The following is a 17798-nucleotide window of genomic DNA, read 5'->3' on the forward strand; positions in this document are numbered from 1 at the left end:
GGATATTCTGCGTTATGCCTGCATGGGCCGAGTTCTAAAAGTCGCTATGCCGTGATACGGAAACCGGCGTGGGCGATGAGGTTGATGAGCCTGGACTGGCAATCTTCATATATTCTGTCCTTCTAGCTGCTCTCAGATGAACATGGCCCCAACACGATGCCTCGCCAGACAGGCTGGTGTCATTGGTAGACACTTTCTACCTGCAACTCGCCCTCTGTCTACCAGCGTCCTCCTCCGAGCTCCCACCACGGCATCATCAACCTCCGAGCCTTCAAGCTCAAGCTCTCCAAAGAAGCTCAAGCCTCTCACTCAAGAGCAGCGCGACTTTCTCTCCTCTGCTGTAAGCGGCCTCGCCACCTACACAATCATGGGCAACCCGGCTAACCAACATCTGATCAGCTTCGAGTCAACCAAGCCGGCGAACTCGCCGCAACACTCATCTACTCCGCCCAAACCCCCATCGTCGTCCGCAAACACCCTCACCTCCGCCCTCTCATGGCTCACATGTACGACCAAGAAGCCGTCCATTTCTCAACCTTCAACAGCCTCATCCACAAACACCGCGTCCGCCCCACGGCCCTCTACCCGCTATGGTCCGTCCTGGCCAGCGGCCTTGGCTGGTCAACCGCAATTTTGGGCCGAGAGGCGGCCATGGCCTGTACCGAGGCCGTCGAGACCGAAATAGGAAACCATTACAACGAACAAATCCGTTCCATCCTGGAGATGATCTCTAGCTGGGAGGCGCAAGGATACGATGTTGGTGGTGAGATTAAGCAGTTGGTGGACACTCTGCGAACGATACGAGACGAAGAGCTCGAACACCTGGACCACGCTGTGGATAATGATGCCAGAAAAGCAGAGCCCCACTGGCTACTAACCAACGTCATCAGAGCTGGCTGCCGTGGGGCGATATGGGTGAGCGAAAAGGTTTAAATGAAACTTGAGGCCTTTTGAAAAATAATCTGGATATACACTTAGCGTAACATGGTGTGGGACACATGTAAAACGTATATATATATACATGACCATGTATTATTAAATATGTGTGAGTTCATTACAGTAGCTTATACGAAACCAATTGAAGCAAGTCGCCATGCTTTTTTGAGTATCTAAAGAAAAATAGAAAAGGCGATGCTATGGCAGAATGATTTCCGGACCTCGATTTGTGCGATGACCGCCTTAATGTTGTATGCAATAACGTCTCTATCCCATTGTAAATGCATCGGAAAACACCTACTCCTTGCATGACTCCTTGCGCCGGCCCAAAAAGTTAAAAAAAAAAAAAAAAAAAAAATGATACACCAAAGAAAGATTGGTTAATTGCTGTGATTATGGTTAGCCTTGAGTTGTTCAACTATAATCATCATTGAGACATGGCACTTACTAAATGGCAATAGGTGCCACTCCATCCACCTGGTAGCCCCAGTTCCCGTTGTGCTCTTCTGTAAGTAGCCAGTCATATGGGAACTCGACCACGTTTCCTTGGACCAAGCCCAAAAGCTGCTCGGCCTCGCCACGCGTAGGCATCTCCTCAATCAAGAGTCCGCGCCGGCTGCCCTTGGTAGTGGCTCGGCGTCGGCGCTTGACTGTTCCGCCAGTGGCCGTCGCTGTTGCCGGCGCCAGGGGAGGAGCAGCATTAGTGTCCTTGGAAGACGGCTTGTCCAGCGTTGAGAAATTTGGCCTACGGTCTCGGCTTTTGCTTCGCGAAACTGGCTTCGAAGAAGATGAAGTGTCCATGGTGGGGAATGGCACGTCCCCTTGAGCATAAACAGGTGAAGGCGGCTCCAACGAGCTTTGGTTTTCTGTCGTCGTTCCATCAACAGGCGGGGAGCGAAGAGCTGAGTCCTCTCCGCTGCTGCCACGAGAAACCGGCTTGCCGTTTGCGTCATCGCCTTCAGGCTCGGGCAGTTGAATCTTGGGCTGATCTTCCGTCTTTACAGCTGCTTCGTCACGACGAGGTTCAGTCTCGTCGCCGGTAGATTTTGGCTCCATGCTGGCGCGGAATTTCACACCGTAATCCATATATTCGCGGTATTCGGCCCAGGTACCAACTTTGGAATCAGGCATGCAGCGGAATACTCTCCGGTAGAGCACTGTGTTATTGCGCGCAGCCCGATTCCAAATTTCATCCACAAAGCGAGAATCCAATGGATCTCGCATGCAGTCTTTATCGATGGAAGCAGCTTGGATATCTGCTGCCATCGGATGAAAAGCTCCGTTGGATTGACGGCCTGCTTTAGAATCAGCGTGAACGGCAGGACCACCAATGCTAGCATCATCAAGCACTGGCAATGGAACGGCTGGCGCACCCGTACCCAGACCTGAGAGATCACTCTTCATCGCCTCGTGCCTGCTAATAGGGGATGGGGGTGCAGGAGGGGTGCCAGGCTTATCGCCAGGCTCTTGGTGCGCATTCTGCTGACGACGCGAAGAGGGAGGGGACAAGGGAGGCTGGGCCATTTCCGCAATTCGCTTCCCATCGTGCAAGAGAACCTCTCGGCCTTCGACGACAACTGAATCTCGGCCTTCATCGACGCCTTGCTGTTCTGCCGACTTCCAGTGATCCGGACCGTATCCTGATAAATCTAGCTGATGTTCCTTGTCTTCAACACGAGGGTCGGTCTCAGTCTCTTTTCCTTTCGACGAAGAATCGTCAAGATCTAGGCAGGCCTCTGCTGCCGCGAGGTCAAGGTCATGGTTGAAACTGGGCAAACGAATGGGGTTCACAGGCGCTCGTGGACTCTTGGCCACGCTAGAACTAGTGCTGGACGCATCAGCGTCAGGTGTCGCATCTTCTTCGTATATAGCATCCATATCTTGTTCAAAGAGAGCTTCGTTTACCTCTTCTTCTCGCTCTTGTTCCAAGATTTCATCAACATCAAGGCCAAGATGCTCTCGCATGAGTCTCATACGAAGAGTGTGAGCAAATCGGCCAACTTGATATGGCTTGCCCGCCATGGTAGACGATATCATATCAGTATCACGAACGATGGCGGCCACCTCAGAGTCTCTGGAGCCAACCAGCGAACGTTCGTTGATGTTTGCAGAACCAATCAGCGCAACTCGATCGTCTACAACAATGGTCTTGGCATGGATATAAAGCTGCTCGGTAACAAGGACATCATTACCCATCATTCCCCACTGTCGAAGAGAGAAAAAGCTGATATAATCCTCGGGTTCAATCCCCGCGGCACGAAGACGCCCAAAAATCGAGTGTTCTCCACGGCAGATACTCCGATATTGGCACATGACAATCAGTCGAACGCTAGTGCCTTCCTGCTCATCAACGGTGTTTTGAAATCCCGGCATGAGAGGTATAATGATGACAGCTCGCCAGTCTTCATCATTTTGGTGAGCACGAATGATGCGTTCAACCAGAGCATCTCCAATACGGTTGACAATCTTGGTTCCGTAGGCCTCGGTGCTTGTAATGAAGAACTGGTTCTCAATGTAGACAAAATGATCAGACTCCTCGATCAAATGGATGTAGGCATTCTGGATGCTATGCTCGGTTTCGTCTATGCCCAACGACCAGTTGGATGCAGACCGGAGCATTTGAACTTCGCAAGTACCAGTCAATCCAAGGGCCTCGAGATCCTCGAATTTCGCATCAGGGGGCGGTAACAGGAACGGCAGGGGCCTAGTTGGTTTTCGGCCTCGGCGGAGATAATTCCAACGCTGAACGAAATGGCGAGTCAAGTCTCGAGCGGGTTGTCCAACGACTTGCATGGAAACATCATGCCAAGGCATTCTAGGAACCTTGCCCCGGTCGTACATTTCTTCATACGGTTCGTTGAGATTGAAAAAGTCTTGAACTCTCGGGTTCGAGTAGTCCTTTCCCGGGAACAGTTGTACATGCTCAGAGTCTTTGGGCATCTCGGACGGCTCAAATCCGGTTGGCTTGTCGTCAACGATCGGATGCTGCGGGCTATCCCAGCGACCAAAGCAGAGGTCTATACCACCGAGAAATGCCACATCGTGATCAACAATGCAGATTTTTTCGTGGTGCGCGAAGAAAAATTGATTCTTCTTGAACTGGTTCGGAGACCGCTGGACAAAGATATTTGGATGGAGGTTAAGAAGCGAGAATTTGGTGTACTCGGAATCGATGGGAATGGCAGCTTCCACATTTCGATAGATAATCACAAATACTTTCACGCCCTCTTTCGCCTTCTTCTGGAGCAGCCGATCCAGCCGCCATTTCTGGCTAATGCAAGCAGGGCGCCGCATATAGAGCTCAGGGCTCAGCCACCAATCGTGAATATAGATGACGTCTTTCGCCATGTTGATTGCTCTCGATACATTCCACATGTAGTCGCGACCATCGACCAGCCATTGCGCAAATACGCCAGACCGAACGGGGGCGAAACTATCAAACCTCTTCTTCTCAAACCAGGGCGTCTGTTTCAGCATTTCGTTGATGGAATCTTCGAATTGTCGCATCACCGACTGGTAACGTGAGAACAGCCGTATTTTGCGGTCCGAAGTGCGCACCGTAAGCGTGTGGTGCTTCTCCGCGGAATGTTCATGCTCCATGGTCAAATCGATCTCAGCCTGCTTCTTCTTGGAGCCAATTTTCTTCAGTGCCTTCCTCTTAGAAGCGATACTGAATTTGGTATCGACAAGATAGACATCAAAGATGTTCATATTCTCCGGTGACTCGACGCACACAATGTAGCTCTGCCTGACAAGGAACCATTTCCGGCTGTGTCGAGCAATGACTTTGGCTGGTTGTAGCACGCGACGGAAGTCGAGGCCTTTGGACATTTGAAGATGAAGAAAGCCTTCTTTGCCGTGATAGCTTCCTTCAGCAGCTAGACGAACTCCCAAAGCTGACAGCTCGAGAAATCGACACAGACGATTGCTATCAGCTCTGAACATGAGCCATCGAATCATCTCGGAGAGGTACTTTTCGAGAATGCGCCTCTGTTTTTCCACATACTTCTGTCTACGAATCTCCTTATCAATGCCAGCGCCTTCCGCCGTAGACAGCTCACCAGCGTCAGTGAAGCCAGTAGATCTTCGTCTCATACCTGCGAGGAAATTGCCGCGAGATTTCTTTCTCGAGTGTTGATGCGGTCCGTCGCCATGGTCCTCAGCAGCCGTCATCTCAGCAGCCGTCTCCTCGCCGCGGCCACTGGCCTGGTCATCTTCGTCGCTTTCATCTCCTTTGTCGCGAGCACCACGAAGATACGGGAATGCCGAGTAGGGAAACTTGGGCTGTTTTAGGCGAGCACCAAGATCCAAACGTCCAAGCATGTATTTATCGTTATTCAGAGCAAACTTGTACCGAAAGTGCAGGTTATAGATGTCCCTGATGGTTCGGACAACTAGCCATTGCATCCGACTCGGTCCACTGCCATATTCCAATTCAATTGTAAATATCCAGTGGCGCTCTTTGTCATCATCCGGCATGGGCGAGCTATCCTTAATTTTCAGCTTCAGTTGCTCCAGTAGAACTGGTATTCTTTTGTTCCCGTGTTCGTCTCGCTGAATCATACTAGCGAGCATCAGCACTGCAGGCGCACCGGCTCTCAGCTCAGCCATGAGTTCTGCAGATTTGTAATAATCGAAGCGGTCATCCTTCTTTTGTCGAAGGAGCTTCAGCGTGCTTTTGACTCGCTTCCATTTATTGACACCGTAGCTCGAGGCCCTTTCTGCTCTTTCCGAGTTGAAGAAGTGCTTCCTAGGGGTCAATGCATCTCCATCAGACAAGCCGCCTCCGCCAAAGACAGTAATGCGGCGCAAATGGCCCGTACGTCGTCCAACAGCAGTGGAGTTTTCCAGGTCTTCCATGTCTTCTTCATCTGGAGGACTCATGGTGGTGTTCATCATGGAATATCCTCTGCGAAATGGCTTACGTCTGGGAATATCACGAATATCGCCATCGGATGCAGCATGGTCATGTTGCGTCGTATCAGGCATGCTTGCTCGGCGTCTGAGCAGGCGATCATATGTGCTTAGTGCATCCAGATCGGCTGGGAATCGGCTCGGATTTGGAAAATTAGATATGGAGCCTTTCTTAAAGCGCCGGCTTTTTTTCTTGTTCTTCTTGACAGCGTCGGGTATGGCAGCTTCATCTGCAGTTTCGACATCGGCATCGGCATCAGATTGTTCTTCGTGGACGGCTTCCGGAACTCGAGTGGTAACTCTAGACACAGTAGGAGAGTTGGGAAACGATCGTGTGCCGAATTCAGATGGAAAAGTTGGCCCGTTTAGTGATTTCGGGGTCTGTGAGCCTGTATTGGCTGCGAAAGCCTTGATCTTGGACATGAATCTCGTTCGAGAGCGTGGTGTATCTGGCTCCTCCAATGGAATCGCCCCCGGGGGATGAAGGGGAGGTTCGTGGAAATCAGGCTGGGCAAACTGAATGCTACGCCCTGCATCCAATTGCAAAGGTTCCGGAATACTTTTGGCGGGTGCAGGCTGCTGTTCATGTGGCGTTGCTTCTTGAGCCTCGGATTCCGGCTTCAGATCCCCCGAAGTTAATGGCGAGGGATCAGGATGGCTCAATCCATCATTCCAATAATCTTTGGCCTCTGTCGGGGCTTCCTCTGGTGTTTCCTTTGAGGCTTTTTTGGGGCCTTCTTCTGCGCCCACTTGTTGTTGTGATATATTGGGGGTCGGAGCAAGCAGGCCATTCGACTTTGGTGGCTGGAACTGAGACTGCGCTTCGACGTTGGCCGGGGAGGGATGGTTGGGGGTTCTCGTCATTGGCGAGACGGACTCGTCTAACCGTTCGTGCGTCATGATGAATTTGCCAACAGTTTACGGTTCGACGTCGGAGAGAAAAGGATGAATATCAAGAGTGGTTGGAGTTTTTGCACGCGACTTGGCAGCTGCCGCAGTGACCGAGGCGAAAAGGGAGGGACAACCAAAGGCACCGTTCTTCACATTAAAATTAAACAGACCGACAAAACAAATATTTTCAAGGCATGTGATGTGCAGGATTGATTGCTGTCGAGCAAGGGACAATTGGCAAACCCTCAAGCACCCGCGATTCCTTCACGTGGGAAAGAGAATGGTTTAGCTTTCGCGCAACCTTCAGAGAAGGTGGTGACAATGACCGAATGACCAAGCTCCCTGTTAGTCGAGGTTGGGGGCAGGGGAGCCAAAAGGGTGTTATCGATTAAGGCAATTTGCAGATACGTTGGCCTTCCTCAGCGCTACGCCGCGTCCATACAGCGGTGCGCCACTCGTCTGCTAGTGGGCACGTGTGCCCGCTACGGGCGCCCCTTACTCTCCTATACCAACCTAGAGGTGAGTGTAAGTGGGACTGCAGATTGTAATAGAGTTGACGAGCGTCCATGCGTATAGGAGTTGAGGCATATATACCTCCTTTGAACTCTATAAGAATTCACTTTAACCAATGTATACATATCTTTACCTGTTACATTTACTACAGTTATATCCAACTTCGCCACGCCTCCCTACATAGGTACATGTAGGCAATTGAGCAAGACGCAGAATCTCAGACGATTCCTTGCACCATCCCCTCCTGGCATATCTGCCGCAGTGATACGGGATCAATGACTCTGACTGGCAGATGCAAACGGCAAACGGCATCGCCATGAGAATTGAACGCGCCCACCACTATTTCCTTCTCGACTCGCAGCCAACAATCGGGATCAACCTTCTTCCAAGATTCAACCACTTCACGGCCGAAATCAAGATCCCATGTGCCTCGCCATGTTAGTGTAGCTTGCCGCGCAGCCTTGTCCCTGTGATATATGACTGCCCCTACTTCCCCATGTTGATAGTTCCAAATAACTAAGTTTTCCAACTGCGGCATCCTTGACGCAGCTAGGCTAGCATCTCGTAATAATGTAGAGATTGGTTCCAAAGGAGCTGTCTCCTTTAGAACGGATAATGTTAACGCGACTGATTGCAGGTGATGCCAGGTATTCAATGGTTGGAAAGCGTTGAAAAATTGCTGGGCATCGACTAGGTATATATGAAAGAGAAAGATGTTCTAGCTCATGGCTTTTCGAGGCGAAGGCTGTAGCCAACAAGGGGCATGCAGCAGGGCCAGTTTCTACCTGGATTAGATCCTCTGTATTGTTGTCCAAAGCCAACGCAAGCTAGTCATTGGAATCTTCAAAGACTGATTCTCTTTTAAGTTGAGGCGATATAGTGTGCTGAATTGTGTAGGCCAAATATGTCAAGGTAGTTAGTACAACATCATTGACTAGAATGGAAAGACGGCAACATACCTTGATACCACTAGGCCCTCCCCTCGCGCTGCCAAACTCGCCATGGCTCGTAGATTAAGGTTGCTAAATGAGGGAGGTGCTTCAATAAGTGCCCTAGACATTGCGGAGATATTTGGCGTCGCAGTTGTCGACGTAGCACAAGCCCTGTAACTGAATGGACTTGTTGAACAATTTTTGGATTGAAGAACATTTAATGGAGCAAACAGTCGCAATATAGCTGACTTGCCAGGAACCTCGACTTGTCGGCCATCGACCCAGCCATGCCTAGGGTCGTGCCATCTGGCGGGACCATCTTTCTGCAGGATTAAATCTTCATTATCTTCATTATCTTCATTTCCAAGCCCAAACCGATCAATTTTGAACCAATACTCCGAGTCACTAGGAGAATAGGCATTCAGTTCCAGTGTCAGAGGGCTGATAGACTGCCAACAGTGGAGGACAGAAAACAAGTTCAGCAAAAGCCTCCCAAACGCGAGACTATGTCTCGTAATGTCAAACTATGGCATGTGCTTTTCACAACGGTTGCATGTATATTGATAGAGCTCTATGTCAAGGCGTATGTGCTGAATAAATCCTCTTGGACGAATCATTATATGCTCGAATGTTGGTATACGGAATTTCCGTAACGTTAATCGGTGGAAGTTCTTTGGTTCGATAACAGCCTGCCATTCCTTGCAAACAGCCGTACAAGAAGCTCAGCCACAGAACCTTGGACGTACGATTTCTCTTAGTATCATTAGACGAACTATGTCCCGAGCAATCCATGTCAGGCTCTCGAGTACTGGGGGTAATTGTACTATGTCTCTCCGACATCTTGAATGGCTTGCAATAAGACAGGCGAAAAAAGGTCTCGAAAATGATAACTGTAGTCTTGGAAGCAAAAGGGTGTCAGACAGAATTGCGGGGTTTCCTTCTGAATATTTCCTGGATTACGGTCTAAAGCGCTTCCTTTCTTTGCGCGGCATATGAAAAATTCTTAGCGGAATCTATCTTCTCTTTACATTCATAACTCGTCATCACTTTCGTACTTTTTACGTGAGTTTCCATTCGTCCTGAGAATTTCAGTTTCAAGACGAGCATTAAGATAAAAGCAGATATAAGGTGCTAACGTCGGCGAATCTATTATATACCGAGGTACGTTAGCCCTATTGAAACTCTCCCGTGGGGTGAAGTGTGATGGGTACATTGGGACGGGTCGCAAGGTGCTTTTTTCACGATTTAGTTTTCCTAAGTTACATGCCTCGCCTACAGGCCGGAGTTTGATCACATGTGCATATATTGAGACTTTGTGTGGCGGCAGTCATGGGATAAAACTTTACCATTTACGCCTTTAACACTTGAGTACATGCAGTGACGAGATCATCAACATAAAGCCTCTAACGAATACATCCAACTTTCAATTATGACAAAGAAGAAGACGCCTTGTGCCTCGCAAGAGGCTTTATGTCAGCCGCCTCATTGAATTACCTAGTAGTAGTAAGTAGACCATGTAATAGGTACTTGTCCGTCTCATGAGGCGCTGTATGGGCATTATGACTTTACCACTCTGATTTTGTCAACGGTACCTCGCTCGGCATCAATTCAATAATCTGGTTAAAACTACATGTATCTAGATAAGTACTCATTACTTTTAGACGAGAGTATCTTCTGGTCTGAATAAAGGGGAAACGCCTCGTATCGCCAGGTGCAGGGTAGGACGCAACGCTGTAACGAATGAAAGACATTCAATTTCTCATCCCACCCAGCCAATGACATGTAGTGCTACCATTCTGCAGTAGTCCACGCGACGAGCTGCAGGTTGCGCATCATTGCTGGCAAGATCGCCATTCATTGGCCGGCCGGATGATGCTAGGATCGACCTCAATCGAATGGCGCTCGAAGCTCTCTGTCGTTGATTCCTGGAGGTAGTACTTGAATACAAGTATGGCAACCCCAGGTATCAAATCTAGGCAATCGGATCGCATCGGGATCGCGCCGCAGTGATATTAATAGCAGCGGTGGAAGTTAATACGGAAGCTAGCAAAGTTAATAAGAGTACGAGCCCGTTGCGAGCCGCAATCTTATACGAATACGCACTCACGTCGACGCTAACGAATTCCCGCGTATTGTGGTTCTGGGTCTAAATGAAATAGGTACCCATTCACATGATTTGGCTGCCTGGGTACTTTGCGCATCGCCTACCCCTGAAATCGCAGGCCGCCGCTTAAGGGCACCCTGGTCGGCCAACAGCCAATGGCGTTACATCCCAGATTCCCAAAAAGTGCCCCAGCTCTGGCTTCTTCAGCGCGGCGCGACCTGCTCGTAATTTTTCTGCCTTTTCTGCTCCCAACTCTCCTCCTATCGCCCTTCGGATCCGGAAGAGCTACCGTTGCCGAAGCGCGAAGCATCCGCGGCTTCGAATATTAAGCGAGCCTCTCTCGATCCGCAGGCTCGCCAGCGCAATTCTTCCCTTTGAAACGTGCGACCAGTTCTTGACAGAAGGGCTACTTGGTAGCTCGATATATCCATTATCGCCATGGCGACCCGATATTCACTGCGGCAGACTCCTAGGTAAGTGTAAAACGAACAGGATATACCGAGCGAGTTGTTAGGTATCCGGTGATCAATGTTCAATCACTGGTTTCTGGGTACCCAGCCTTGAATATCTCAATATGCCCGCGTTGCTGCTCCTTAAGACCAATGTGCTAATCCCCACCTAGGAAAAAGGAGCTCTTCGACGGCTTGGTCGAGACCCCAAAGCGATCTTCGCGCACCCGCCAAGCCTCACAGGCTCCCGATGCCTCAGACGCTGAGGATTCTGCATCTATCGCTGAGACTGCCAGCCCTCGCAAGATTACACGCCGCCGCACGGCCAAGTTCATCGAGAACCTAGACGAGGAGGAGGATCTCAAGCCTGTTGCCAATGGCACTGCCAACGGCTACAGCAATGGCCACGCCAACGGACACTCCAACGGCAACGCCAACGGCCATGCCAATGGCTACACCAATGGCCACGCTAATGGCAAGGCCAACGGATATACAAATGGACAGGCGAATGGACACACCAACGGACATGCCAATGGCCATACCAACGGACATGCCAACGGACACGCCAACGGAACATCCGCCGAAGAGAAGGCGATAGACGGCTGGAGAGCCGGCCAGGACCCCAAGGTCGACTACTCGGGCGAGTTCGAATTCGGCGGTTCAGTAGGCACTCTGTGCATGATGACCTTCTTCCCAATGCTCATGTGGTACATGTGGATTGGCACTACGTTTTATGGTGGCAAGTTCCCATCCCGCGCTCCTGGTGAAAGCTGGGCTGATTTCGGCCTTCATTTGGCCAACATCGTCTACACGCGCGCGTTTCCTCACACCAAGGCATGGGTATGGTACTGGAGCTACCTGATCTTTGAGGGTGCATGCTACTGCCTTCTTCCTGGTGTCTGGGGCAAGGGCAAGCCTCTTGCTCACGAAGGCGGCAAGCAGCTCGACTATTTCTGCAACGCTTTTGTCAGCTTGTACACGACCCTCGCCGTCTTTGCCGCCCTGCACTTCTCTGGCATCTGGCCCATCTACACGGCTCTCGATGAGTTCGGCCCTCTCCTGTCGGTTGCCATCTGCAGCGGCTTCATTGTCAGCTTCATCGCTTACTTCTCTGCTCTGTGGAGAGGCAAGCAGCACCGCATGACCGGCTACCCCATTTATGACTTCTTCATGGGTGCTGAGCTTAACCCCCGCATGTTTGGCATCCTTGATTTCAAGATGTTTTTCGAGGTTCGCATGCCCTGGTACTTCCTGCTGATTCTCAGTCTCGGAGCGGCTGCACGTCAGTACGAGCAATATGGCTATGTCTCTGGCGAGGTCATGTTCCTTGTTATGGCGCACTACCTTTATGCCAACGCTTGCGCCAAGGGCGAGGAGCTTATCATCACTACCTGGTAAGAATATAGTTACTTTATTTTATTAATCTATATAGGACCGTTAAGCTGACAGAAGAATAGGGACATGTACTATGAGAAGTGGGGTTTCATGCTCATCTTCTGGAACCTTGCTGGTGTCCCTCTGTCGTACTGCCACTGCACCCTTTACCTGGCTAACCACGATCCCGCCACCTACCGCTGGAACCGCTTCGCTCTGGTTGCCATGTACGGCGCGTACCTCTTCTGGTACTGGGTGTGGGACAGCTGCAACAGCCAGAAGAACCGATTCCGCGCCATGGAGAAGGGAAACCTCATCCCCCGGAAGACTTTCCCTCAGGTCCCATGGCAGACACTCAAGAACCCCAAGACGATTGAGACTCCTCAGGGCACCATCCTCATCGATGGTTGGTATGGTCTTGCTCGCAAGATTCACTACACCTCTGACCTTTGGTTCTCTGTCTCGTGGGGTCTGATCACAGGCTTTGAGTAAGTGACCATCGACAAAACATCAAATAATAGAAGCAGTATCTTTATTAACCCTTATTTCTTTTTAACAGGAGCCCCTTCCCCTGGTTCTATCCCGTCTTCTTCGCCTGCATGATTGCCCACCGCGCGCATAGAGACATTACTCGCTGCCGCGCCAAGTACGGCGAAGCCTGGCTCGAGTACGAGCGCCAGGTCCCTTATCTCTTCATTCCCGTAAGTTTCCTTCGAATCTATTGTTCCATAAAGACAAAGACATTTTCAAGTGTGTTCTCTAACATTTTATAGTACGTCATCTAAGAGGCATTTCGCTGTTCATGCACCGAGTTTCTATTCTCTCTCGCACATATTATCACTCTCTTCTCGCTCTAGAGAGGAGCTTTCTGAATTTTAATTTCAGCATGCATGCGACCAAACTACTACACTGCAGGCATTAAAAGGGTAAAGTAAACTTATAATGAAGGGGAAGAAAATGAGAGAAAATTGGGAAAATGATTAAGATGGGATTTCATAAAATGATCTAAGAATGGCCAAGAATATGATAATTAGGATATGTCAACGGCTTTAATGTTTGTATTATATAGTTTTGAGATGGATGAGCATATCCAATAATTGTCTAGCAGTTTTAATAAATGGCATATCATATCAATATACATGGCCTCGTATTACTTGTGAGGTCTTCAAGATACAACTACTCTTCAGCACATTCCGCATATAATCAAGAAACTCGTCAAAGTGAAGGGTCATTTTCCACATGTGGTTGTAAAAATACAAAGTTGCTTTCGGCTAGAAACTGCCGGCTCAGCTGTTAACTGTGAAGGAGTAAAGAAAAAACAATGACAGATAAAATTGACCATCCGCTTACACTAGATCCTTCACCTTCACCGTCTATGAAGAGAAACTCGCATCAAGAGCAAACACACCCTGTCACTAGTGTACATATATAAACCTCTTCCTACTGATTTGATCCATTACGCGACTCGCACTGAGAGTCATGCCGAGATTCGCCAATTCCAACACACGAGCTCCATTCAGCACCGTCCGGGCTATGATATTGCAATGCTGCCCAGATATCCATATTTCGTATCAGAAGTGGCGACTTTTAAAAAGACAAAGTTGACAAGCTTTTTCAAGAGGCCACGGGCGCGCCAGTTGCTTATGCGCAGACAGCATCTTGGCTGGCCTTTGAGTTCATCAGAAGAGCGACGATAAGACCGTACAGACCTTGATGGTGCGTTAGTAATGCTATCTCGGTGCAATCAAACTGGAAATATACATACCCAAGACTTCGGCGAAAATAAGAATCAGAATCATTCCGACGAAAAGACGAGGTTGTTGAGCAGTTCCTCGGACACCGGCATCACCAACAATACCAATGGCAAAACCAGCAGCAAGACCAGCGAGACCGACAGAGAGACCGGCACCGAATTGGATGAAACCAGTGTAGAGAGGAAGGTCTTGTCGCAGACCATCGGAGATGAGAACAGAGACGACCAGACCGTAGATACCAATGATACCAGCCATAATGACGGGTACAATGTCTAGTGAGGGAGGTCAGTAACGGGGCGCTGCGCGTCAACGGGAAAAGTGCTACTGACTCTTGACAATCAGATCAGGGCGGAGAACACCCATAGCGGCGATACCAACACCAGACTTGGCGGTGCCGTAAGAGGCGCCCAGGCAGGTAAAGACGATGGCACAGGTGCAACCCATGGCACCAAAGAAGGGCTGTGTTGGGGGTTAGCATTCTATCAAGTATATGAAGAGGTCATGCTAATGTTTTCGATGTCTCTCCGGGAGGTTCTCGGTGACGTCGTTGGGTATAGCAGGACCGGGTATATGGTTACTGACCGCGTAGACGGGGCTATATAGGCATCATGTTAGCTTTAAACCTTCAGGGCTGCGCAATGAGGCAAGGGGTAGGGCGAGTGCAGATAGTTGCGATGATGCCGAGAGCTTCCAACGATGCAATCCGAAGCTCCACGGCGGTGCTAGGGGGAGGAATCGAACGCGCTGACGCAACGTACCAAAGTTCGGTGGCCATTGTGACGATGGGGGATGAGCTAAGAAGCGGTTGTTTAAAAGGTTCGAAAAGAAAAGTCGCAGCTGGTGCTCGTGAGAAGCTTCCGAAGGCGGGCAGAGGCGCGAGGGACGACGGAGTCGATGGGATAGTCTGCAGGCGCTTAATAGCTGGGTTGTTGAGATGGGTGAGGGTGCCAGTTCCGACGCCGACGCCTGGCTGGTAAGGTTTTGCTACAGGCTGGCCGCTTGGGCATTACATAAGTCGGGGGCGGATAATTACCTCACCCGGAGGGATGCGCAGCCATTCGCCCTTTCTCTTGGTCGGCCTGCCACGACTTGGCCGAATGAGGTAATTGACTGCAGGCGCGGCTGAGCAGTCATTATCTTTGCTGGAAATTAGGACATGATCTCTTATTCTTGAGGCCATATTAAATCAAAGAATAAATCATCATCTTTTTTTTTGTAACAAACATCGCAGCAGTCCTACGGGCGTACAAACATGTGCTACGGTTCGGTAGTAAAAGAAGGCTCCCATGTCTGCAGGACTCTTGATGGCCTCAGTGCTGCTCCGGGCTCCGAAATGGAGTGCTCTTTGCATTGCGCTTTTTGATTATGCAATGGCCATATCACACTCCATACATCGGACTTGATGCATCTATAGCCACGGACAGGAAGGCTTTCAAACGGTGTAGCTGAGCGATAACGCGACCAAACTCGGAGTGCAGATTACGGCTCCGTTCCGTCTGTGGTTCCAGTTCTTATACAAGTGGCATCCCCGGTAGAAATTGCTCGGTGCAACTAAGCTTAACCGCCTTGAGAACATCAGCTCGTACGCCTAGACGCGCAGCCTCGCAGGCGAAAACGTCCAGCTTCAGCTCATATAGAGCAGCGTACACACTCCGTACGGCACAGCTATACACTAACCGTGCTAGGTAGGACAGAGATGTGGTTTATCCATTTCTCGTTTCGACGTATTACGAGGTCAATGCAAACAAGTCCTCTCCAATAGCCCCGAGGGCGCCAAGTGACGTGAAACGCCAGGGACATGTCTTGTTGCCCAATCAGGTCGCCTCTCCGTCTTGCATGGCGCTATCTAGCCCATCGCATCTCACGTCGCATCCGGCATGTTAACCAAGAGAAACAAAGAATTGAAGCAAAAGACGGCAAACAAAGCGAGTAGGGAGCATCATCGCTCGCATAGACGCTCAGCCCCTACGGTTGCGTCACAGTGTTTATGGCAATGGCCCAGAGCTCGAGCCACAGCGCGCTCCCCTCCTGTATTAATCATTCGTCTGGAACTCAATGCTCGTGTTTCTGCCCTGCCGCGCCCCTTGTACTCGCAACTGCCACCTACGGCAGCTGGATCGACACTCATCTTTGCTATTTTGCGCTTTGTCGTCTTTGTCTCTTGGCCCCGTTAACCCAGGGGCAAAATGGAGCACCGCACCGCCTTCCACGTCATGCCTCAAAGACTCGTTCCGGTACAGTACATGCAAGCAAACACCAACGTTGCATTGACGCTTCCCGCTGCCGTAGCTTCTCCTGCTTGCCATCCCTTTTAATTCTGTCTACATAAAGACCGTAGCCGTGCATTTTGCTTTTCTTCTTCACCTCCATCTCTCTCTTCCATTTGCAGGACTCGAAGATAAAGCGGGAACGAGATCAAGAACATCCAACATGCGATACGAAGCCCTCTCTTTCCTGGCGGCCCTGCCATCCGCCATGGCCTCCATGTCTACCCTCGCCTACCATCCTCCTGCCGAGCTCGTCGCTCTGTCCCAGACCGATAGCGCTTGCAATTTCCCTCCCAATTTCCACATCCAGAACTTCGTGGCCAAGTCGAATGGGACTGGCCCAACAGCCACTCTAAGTGCATACAACTTCACCTTTGTGGACCAAGTAACGAGCATCACCACCAGCTGCTCTTTCAACTCGAGCTCCGTTTCCACTACTCCGCCAGGCCTGGCGCCACGATACGCCTGTGCTCATGGAGACGTCAAATTTATCTGGGAAGATGCGCGCAAGCAATTGACCATGGTTGAGAGGATCTGCCCAACCTCCAAGGGGTACGTAGTATATCCGAGGCTATCTTGAATACCAAAGTATTTGTATATGGATGCCGAGCACTAACTCTCATTTTTTACAGCACTGATCAATACGAAGTTACTGGCTCAACAGTCATCCCTTTGACTTGCACTGGATCGGGAGCCTGCAGCACCAACTCGACCGATTTCGACGTGAAATACACTGCACTGGACCCCGTCTCAGATCCCACTCGGCGGGTCAAGTATTGGGTGAGCTAAAGGGCCCAGAAGACGGCATTATCGATTCTTGGTAGACGACCATGCCTGATCTGGTATGCTCTGGCGTTTGGCTTCATTCTTAATAGATCTGGAAGAAAAAAAAAAGAGGATACAGCAAATAATGGACAAGGGACAGCAAAGGATTTTCTGCCAGCTTTGGAGGCACCAATGGAAAACAAAGGAGTAACAAGGGCTACAGTGCGAGACTGCATGAATCTTCCTTACTCTAGTATTACGTATCAGAATATTAATAATCTTGCAACTTCAATGTCATCGTATCATTCACAACACGAGCAGCAATTGTAAAAACTCTTCCACCCAGCACTGGACTATGGCTTCAAATAGTCCGACGGCCCGAGTCAGCGGCACGAGCTATTGCTGAAAGGCACCAGGGGCACCGGTATTTAGCAGGCACCTGCGGAGGCTTTCCAGCGCTCCAGCCGCTGCAGCGATGCCGAATGCAGCCCTGAGCTCGTTCAGGCGCCCCAGATTTTCCCCAGCACTTGAAGCCCTGGCGCGGGCCCCACCCGAGTTGTACATAACCTCGTGATCTCTGGCTGGTCTTGGCAATGGCAGCTTGCCACTACGCTCATGAGACAAAGTGCGGTCATGCCTCGCCTACAGAGGCGCTGATTTTTTCTTCGCTCCTCTCACAGGAACAGCAAATCATTTGATCTCAACCATCATGCTATATCCCAATTGCGCAGCCTGTGCATCGCTTTCTCGCTAAAAGTGACGCGCTTGCGCTCTTCGCCGCCAGTTGCGCTCCTCCCTTGCGTCGGGCTTACATCGAAGCGTCATTGCGGTTTTGCAAGCTGAGATCAAGCACCGGTTGGGACAGCACCTCGCAATCGTACCAACCATTTACTCTTACT

At 50.2% G+C, this 17798-nt stretch overlaps 6 protein-coding genes across 6 annotated transcripts; 4 read left to right on the forward strand and 2 right to left on the reverse strand.

Moving 5' to 3' along the window:
* Positions 1–56: 56 nt before the first annotated feature.
* TrAtP1_003430 (uncharacterized protein) lies at positions 57–7054 on the reverse strand. The gene is made up of 2 exons (XM_066111880.1): positions 1385–7054; positions 57–1323 (listed from the first exon to the last, which is right to left on the reverse strand). The coding sequence occupies exons 1-2, from the start codon at positions 6748–6750 to the stop codon at positions 1317–1319; spliced, it is 5373 nt and encodes a 1790-aa protein (XP_065967959.1). The 5' UTR covers positions 6751–7054; the 3' UTR covers positions 57–1316.
* Positions 143–933, forward strand: TrAtP1_003429 (uncharacterized protein; the record flags this gene model as incomplete). Its single annotated transcript, XM_014087906.2, has 2 exons — positions 143–340; positions 400–933. The coding sequence occupies 2 exons, from the start codon at positions 143–145 to the stop codon at positions 931–933; spliced, it is 732 nt and encodes a 243-aa protein (XP_013943381.2).
* Positions 7055–7298: 244 nt separating the features above from the next.
* On the forward strand, positions 7299–8028 carry TrAtP1_003431 (uncharacterized protein). Its single transcript, XM_066111881.1, has 2 exons — positions 7299–7691; positions 7804–8028. The coding sequence occupies exons 1-2, from the start codon at positions 7547–7549 to the stop codon at positions 7893–7895; spliced, it is 237 nt and encodes a 78-aa protein (XP_065967960.1). The 5' UTR covers positions 7299–7546; the 3' UTR covers positions 7896–8028.
* A 2506-nt stretch (positions 8029–10534) lies between these two features.
* TrAtP1_003432 (uncharacterized protein) lies at positions 10535–13249 on the forward strand. The gene is made up of 5 exons (XM_014087908.2): positions 10535–10763; positions 10913–12133; positions 12197–12601; positions 12673–12814; positions 12887–13249. The coding sequence occupies exons 1-5, from the start codon at positions 10729–10731 to the stop codon at positions 12896–12898; spliced, it is 1815 nt and encodes a 604-aa protein (XP_013943383.2). The 5' UTR covers positions 10535–10728; the 3' UTR covers positions 12899–13249.
* Positions 13250–13329: 80 nt separating this feature from the next.
* TrAtP1_013330 (uncharacterized protein) lies at positions 13330–14908 on the reverse strand. Its single transcript, XM_014087909.2, has 5 exons — positions 14626–14908; positions 14450–14462; positions 14197–14326; positions 13879–14139; positions 13330–13822 (listed from the first exon to the last, which is right to left on the reverse strand). Exons 1-5 carry the CDS (start codon positions 14640–14642, stop codon positions 13755–13757), a joined length of 489 nt encoding a protein of 162 aa, XP_013943384.1. The 5' UTR covers positions 14643–14908; the 3' UTR covers positions 13330–13754.
* A 965-nt stretch (positions 14909–15873) lies between these two features.
* TrAtP1_003433 (uncharacterized protein) lies at positions 15874–17186 on the forward strand. Its single transcript, XM_014087351.2, has 2 exons — positions 15874–16686; positions 16767–17186. The coding sequence occupies exons 1-2, from the start codon at positions 16298–16300 to the stop codon at positions 16921–16923; spliced, it is 546 nt and encodes a 181-aa protein (XP_013942826.2). The 5' UTR covers positions 15874–16297; the 3' UTR covers positions 16924–17186.
* The last annotated feature ends 612 nt before the right edge of the window (positions 17187–17798 follow it).

The sequence above is a fragment of the Trichoderma atroviride genome, chromosome 2 (assembly GCF_020647795.1).
Source record: "Trichoderma atroviride chromosome 2, complete sequence".
NCBI lineage: Eukaryota > Fungi > Ascomycota > Sordariomycetes > Hypocreales > Hypocreaceae > Trichoderma > Trichoderma atroviride.

Coding starts and splice junctions, on each gene's coding strand:
- TrAtP1_003430 (XM_066111880.1), bottom strand. CDS start 6,750: ATGACGCACGAACGGTTAGACGAGTCCGTCTCGCCAATGACGAGAACC.
- TrAtP1_003431 (XM_066111881.1), top strand. CDS start 7,547: ATGCAAACGGCAAACGGCATCGCCATGAGAATTGAACGCGCCCACCAC. Junction 7,692..7,803: donor GATCCCATGTGCCTCGCCAT/GTTAGTGTAGCT, acceptor TCCTTGACGCAG/CTAGGCTAGCATCTCGTAAT.
- TrAtP1_003432 (XM_014087908.2), top strand. CDS start 10,729: ATGGCGACCCGATATTCACTGCGGCAGACTCCTAG. Junction 10,764..10,912: donor TCACTGCGGCAGACTCCTAG/GTAAGTGTAAAA, acceptor ATCCCCACCTAG/GAAAAAGGAGCTCTTCGACG. Junction 12,134..12,196: donor GAGCTTATCATCACTACCTG/GTAAGAATATAG, acceptor ACAGAAGAATAG/GGACATGTACTATGAGAAGT.
- TrAtP1_013330 (XM_014087909.2), bottom strand. Junction 14,140..14,196: donor CCCTGATCTGATTGTCAAGA/GTCAGTAGCACT, acceptor CTCCCTCACTAG/ACATTGTACCCGTCATTATG. Junction 13,823..13,878: donor TATTTTCGCCGAAGTCTTGG/GTATGTATATTT, acceptor CGCACCATCAAG/GTCTGTACGGTCTTATCGTC.
- TrAtP1_003433 (XM_014087351.2), top strand. CDS start 16,298: ATGCGATACGAAGCCCTCTCTTTCCTGGCGGCCCTGCCATCCGCCATG. Junction 16,687..16,766: donor ATCTGCCCAACCTCCAAGGG/GTACGTAGTATA, acceptor CATTTTTTACAG/CACTGATCAATACGAAGTTA.